The 5,621-nt window shown below is 57.2% G+C and overlaps 2 protein-coding genes across 2 annotated transcripts; one reads left to right on the forward strand and one right to left on the reverse strand.

Moving 5' to 3' along the window:
- Nucleotides 1–542: 542 nt before the first annotated feature.
- ETH_00010105 (uncharacterized protein) lies at nucleotides 543–2,667 on the reverse strand (the record flags this gene model as incomplete). The annotated part of the gene is made up of 3 exons (XM_013380693.1): nucleotides 543–1,384; nucleotides 1,600–2,321; nucleotides 2,612–2,667. The coding sequence occupies 3 exons, from the start codon at nucleotides 2,665–2,667 to the stop codon at nucleotides 543–545; spliced, it is 1,620 nt and encodes a 539-aa protein (XP_013236147.1).
- A 1,728-nt stretch (nucleotides 2,668–4,395) lies between these two features.
- Nucleotides 4,396–4,632, forward strand: ETH_00010110 (uncharacterized protein; the record flags this gene model as incomplete). Its single annotated transcript, XM_013380694.1, has 1 exon — nucleotides 4,396–4,632. The coding sequence occupies one exon, from the start codon at nucleotides 4,396–4,398 to the stop codon at nucleotides 4,630–4,632; it is 237 nt and encodes a 78-aa protein (XP_013236148.1).
- Nucleotides 4,633–5,621: the final 989 nt, after the last annotated feature.

Here is a 5,621-nt window from a genome sequence, read left to right on the forward strand (position 1 = left end):
GCGAGCAGCAACAGCGATAGCAGCTGCACCAGCGTCGTCGGCTAAAACCCCACAACCAGCAGCAGCACCAGGAGCAGCAATACTGGCAGCAGCAGCAAAAAGAACAGCAGCAGCAGCAGAGACAAAAAAACAGCAACAGCAGCAGCAGCACGAGCACACGCAATAGCACTAGCAGCAGCAGCAGCACCAGCAGGAACAACAACAGCAAGAGCAGCAGCCTCAGCAGCAGCGGGAAGAGCAGCATCAACAGCATGTGCAGCGCTAATTGCAGCAGCAGCAGCAGCAGCAGCTAACCCCTGTCCACTGGTCCACTTTGTTTATCAAACTTCTCGTAAATGCATTTGCTTCCCCTCGAGACAAAAACCCGAAAAGCACGAAGAGTCTCCGCGCTTCGGAATGGGCCGCAAAGCTGCTGCTGCTGCTGCTGCACCTGCGGCGGGCCCTGCAGCAAGTGCACACGCCACGTAGAGCCTAAACCCTAAACCCTAAACCCTGAACGCCAAACCCTAAACCCTAAACCCTAAACCGCTGCGAGCCCATGCTCACTCGGTCCGCGGGGTCTGCACCAGCCTGTTGGGCGACAGCAGCTTCTGCTGCTGTTGCTGCTGGGCTTGTTCCTGCTGCTCCCCTTCCTGCTGCTCGTGCTGCTGCTGCTGCTGTTGCTGCTGCCGCTGCTGCGGAGAAGGAGACGCATCGCTGGGGGTTGAGTGCCGCCACGCCTTCAGCCATTCCCCAACTGAGCCTCTCCGCTGTGGGGAGGGCTTAAGTTGCTGCTGCTGCTGCTGGTGCTGCTGTTGGTGCTTTTGTTGCTGGTGCTGTTGCTCCTGTTGCCTGGGTGTCGATGGTGTCGCCGCTGCTGCTGCAGCGGAGGCGGCAGCAACAGCAGCAGCAGCGGCAGCAAAGCCAGAGGGCATCTCATCTGCTGCCGCTGCAGCAGCCGAGTCGCGAGGCGTCGGGGCAGCAGAAGCACCTGCTGCTGCTGCTGCTGCTTCCTCTGCTGCAGCAGTTGCATGCTCTGCTGCTGCCTTTGCACTCCTGCGCAAGTGGTGGTGATGACGGTGCTGCTGCTGCTGCTGCTGCTGCTGGTCTACGTGCTGTTCCGCCCCCAGGGTGCGCAGCAGCAGCTGCAGGTACGACGGGGGGTCTGCTGCTGCTGCTGCATCCATCAGGCTGCAGGTGGCGGTTGTGTTGCTGCGCCTGGCTGCTGCTGCTGCTGCTGCTGCTGCTGCTTCTGCTGCTGCTGCCAACGCAGGAGAAGGCACCAAATCATCTAGTGGAGGCGCCATAACGCATGCGCATTCAAGAATGTCTCTGAGGTGTATGTACACCTCGGGAATCTGCCCCCCTTTGCTCAGTGCGTGGCCCTCGCCGTCGGTGGGGGGAGCTGCAGCAGCAGCAGCGGCAGCAGCAGCAGCAGCGTCAGCAACAGCAACGCCGATAGACACAGCCTCAGCAGTAGCAGCAGCAACAGCAGCAGCATCGGCAACAGCAACGTTGAGTAACGCCAGCGTCGATACCCCAGCCCCTACAGCAACAGCAGCAGCAGCAGTAGGAGCAGCAGCAGCAGCAGCAGCAGCAGCAGCAGCAGCAGCAGCAAACCTTCTTTAAAAATGAGCAGCTCATCCTTGAGACGAAGGAAACCCGGAATCAGCAAATGGCCTGCGCAGTAGACGCAGTAGGCGGCGAGGTTTCCAGCTTCTCTTTCTGCTGCTGCTGCTGCTGCTTCTGGGGACAGCAGCATCTGCTGCAGCAGCACCTGCAGCAGACTTTCCTGCTGCAGCACGGCGCTCACGCATGCTGGCTGCTTCGCTGCTGCTGCTGCTGCTGCTTTGGGAGATACTGCTGCTGCTGCTGCTCCACGGTCCCCAGCCGCAGGGCTCATAGGCAAGATGCTTGAGCGCCTCTTGCTGCTGCTGCTGCTGCTGCTTTCGTTCACTTGGAGCTTCCCGTGTTTTTCCCTGCTTCCCTTTAGAGCAGCAGGATCTGCTGCTGCTGCTGCTGGTGTTGCTTTGCTGCCATGCAGCGCGCGCCGCGCCGCAGCTTCCCCATTTAGCACGCCGCAGGCGCAGCAGTGGCTGCCGCTGCTGCTGCTGCTGCTGCTGCTGCTGCTGCTGTTGCAGTCGCATGCAGTGGTGTGTCTCCTTACTAAAGACTCCGGGGCCACTCCTGGCTGCAGCACAGCTTCTCTTATGCCTGTAGACAGCAGCAGGTGCTGCGGCAGCCGCAGCAGCGCAGCATGCAGGTCTTCATCTTCTGCTGCTGCTGCTGCTGCTGCTGGTGTTCCTGAGTGCCTCCCCTCTGCTGCAGTGTATGGCCCCCGCCTGGACACAAACAACCACAGCAGCACAGCAACTCACAAACAGCAGCAGCAGCAGCAACAACAAAAGCGCAGCAGCAGCAGCACCTTTTGCTGCCAGATAAATACAGGGTCATTTGAAAACGAGAGAACCGGTTGCAGCAGCAGCAGCAGCACCAAGAACTGAAGCAGCAGCAGCTACTAGCAGCAGCACCAGCAGCAGCAGCAATAGCAACAGCATCTCTGTCATCAGCGGCATCAGCAGCTGCAGCAGCAGCAGCAGCAAGAGCTGCTGCTGCACCCCAGGCAACACACCCGTCAGTCCGCCCCACAGGAGATGAGGCTGGGCTGCTGGCTCTTGAGACCATCATTCGTTGCTGCTGCTGCTGCTGCTACTGTTGCTGCTGCTGCTGCTGCTGCCCATGCTGATGTTGCTGCTGCTGCCGCTCCTCATGCTCCTGTTCTCCAGATGCTGCTTGCGCGCCGCAGCAGTGACCCCTTGGTGAGCTGCTGCTGCTGTTGCTGCTGCTGAGACGCTCTTCTTGTGGCAGCAACAACTGCTGCTGCTGCTGAGCTCACCTGGGAGAAGCAGCAGATCGCTCTGAAATTATCCGTTTCGCTCCGCCGCAGCTGCTGCTGCTGCTGCTGCAGCGGCGGCTACTGCCGTCTTTGTTGCTGCTTCTGGCTCTGCGGCCTCACAGGGCCGCTGTGGGGCCTTGTGAAGGAAGCACTGGAAGTTTCTCAATCCGCTGCCGCTGTTGCTGCTGCTGCTGCTCCTGCTGCACGACGGCCACGTTGCAGGGTTGTCGCTAATTCCTGAAGTTTGCTTCTGTTGCTGTGATGATTTTTGCTGCAAATTAATTGGTTCCCAAGGCAAGGCAGCGGTTGCTGTTGCTGCAGTTGCTGCTGTTGCTTCAGCAGCAGCAGCGGCTGCTGCTGACCTACGCCGTCCACAAGGGCTGCTGCTGCTCCTACAGTTGCAGCTAATCTTCTCAACGCTCCCACCTGTTTAAATTTATAAACAAATGGCCTTAAATGTTCTTTGCGCCGTAACGTTGTTGCTGCAACTGCTGCTGCTGCTGCCGCTGCTGCTGCTGCTCCGTTGACAGCCAGACTGCGCCGTCACACAAAGGTCACTTGCTGCCGCTGCTGCTGCTGCTGCCACCACCGACAACAGCGCACTCGCTGCAGCTACTGGAGCGTATCCCTTAGCAGCAAAGAAGAGAGAAATCCGTGCTGCTGCAGCTGCTGCTACTCGAGCTGGTGCTGTTGCTGCTGCTCCAGCTGCGGCTGCTGCTGCTCCAGCTCCGGCTACTGTCTGCGTGCAGATCTGCCCCCGATTATACTTTCCAGCAGCAGCTCGCTGCTGTTGCTTTGCTGCAGCCCTGGTGGGACACAGCAGCAGCAAACTAACTGCAGCGCTGCAGCAAAGGAATCCTCGCGGACAGCGACGCGCGCAGGTGCTGCCGTTGCTGCTGCAGCAGCGACGGCTGCAGGTGCTGCCGTTGCTGCCGCTGCAGCGTCAGCTGCAGCAGCAGCAGCAGTGGCTGAAGCTGCAGCCATTCGTGGAACTTGCAAAAGTCCTAGTGGCAGTAAGACACCAGCAGCAGCAGCACAAGCTGCGGCAGCAGCTGCTGCTCAGTCTGTGAGTATGCTTCCTTTGTAAGCATCTGCTGCTGCTTCTGCACCACTGCTGCTGCTGCAGGGCGTTTCATCATTGCAGCAGTACAATAGGACTGCTGCTGCTGCCGTCAGCAGTCCTAGCAGCAGCAGCAGCAGCAGCACTAGCTGCAGCAACAGCTGCACTTGTAGCTGCAGCGAAGCTTACAGCAGCGGCATCGGTGGCTGCTAGTGCTGTTGCAGCTGCTGCTGCTTCACCTGCTGTTGCAGCTTTTTCAAGCTAATGTACTAGATGGGGCTGTCCTGGGAGTCCCAATAAAGTGTTGCTGTTGTTGCCGCAGCCGCTGCTGCTGTTGCTGCTGCAGCTGCTGCCGTTGCTGCAGCAATTTTTGCTGTTGCTGTTGAGGATTTTACCTTGGCACTCTCTGCTGCGGTTACGTTCAAAGAAAAAGCAGTTTAGCGCTGCCAACCAATTATTCATGACTCAGAAACAGCAGCAGCAGCAGGAGCAGCAACTGCCGCAGCTGCAGAAGCAGCAGCACAAGCAGCAGAAGAAGTTGCACTGCATCAGCATACGGCATTCCGCAGCAGCACAACAGCAACAGCAGCACCTTCTCATTCCCTGTCCGTTTGGGCAGCAGCAGCGACAGAGGCCGCAGCAAATGCAGCAAAAAGCGCTGCAGCAACCGCAGCAGCAGCAGCAGCAGCAACAATAACAGCAGCAACAGGTGAAGCACCAACTGCAGCGGTAACAGCAGCACCTAGTTCAGCGGATGCTGCAGCAGGAACAGGATTAAGTGCAGCAGCAGCCCCACTACCGAGTGCAGCAGCAGCGTCAAGCGCAGCAGCAAAAGCTGAATCGGCAGCAGCAGCAAACGCAGCAGCAGCTGCTGTTGTAATGAAGCTGCTGCTAAACAGGCAACGTACTCAGAGTGGAGCTGTGCTGGTGAATTATATTTTGCTGCAGCTCTGCTGCTGCTGATGCTGTTGCTGCTGCTGCAGTGGTTACAGTAATGGTGCCTGAAAGTATTGGATGAAGATGAGATCACTTGCTTAACTAAACCGTAAACGCTAAACCCTAAACCCTAAACCCTCGGCAAGCAGCCAGACCCCACCAAAGCGAGGAACCAGCAAGTACTTATTTTACAAACCAATAAAATTATATTTGATGTAAATTTGATCGAGAAAATAAGAAAACAAACCCCTGAGATGCCTCAATTTTGGAGGCGCAGCAGCAACAGCCGGATCTGCTGCTGTTGTTGCTGCTGCAGATGCTGCTGGTGATCTAAAACCTAAACCCTAAACCCTAAATCTTTAGCCCTAAATTTTATATATTCATTCTTAAATTTCAATGTTATATAACATTTCTAGCCTCAAATTGTTACATTTTGTTGCAGTTCCCTGGGGGCCCCTGAGAGGGCCCCCAGGGAACTGCAACAGAGGCCCGACGGAGTGGCTCAGGTGTATGGCCACCCGCGGCAACAAACTTCTTTTATTTCTTTGAGTTATGCAGAAAATAATTTTTCTTTGTATTTGATGCATTTGAAGACATACATTTACTTAGACAGCGGCAACGGCAGCAGCCGGTGATGCAGCTGCAGCCGCTGCTGCTGCTGCAGCACTGCTGCTGCGGCCTTTGCTGCTGCAGTTAGCTTGAAGGAACCTGTCGACACCGTGGGGACCTGCAGCAGCAGCAGCAGCAGCA

Source organism: Eimeria tenella, genomic scaffold (assembly GCF_000499545.2).
Source record: "Eimeria tenella Houghton genomic scaffold, Eth_scaff812, whole genome shotgun sequence".
NCBI classification, from domain to species: Eukaryota; Apicomplexa; class Conoidasida; order Eucoccidiorida; family Eimeriidae; genus Eimeria; species Eimeria tenella.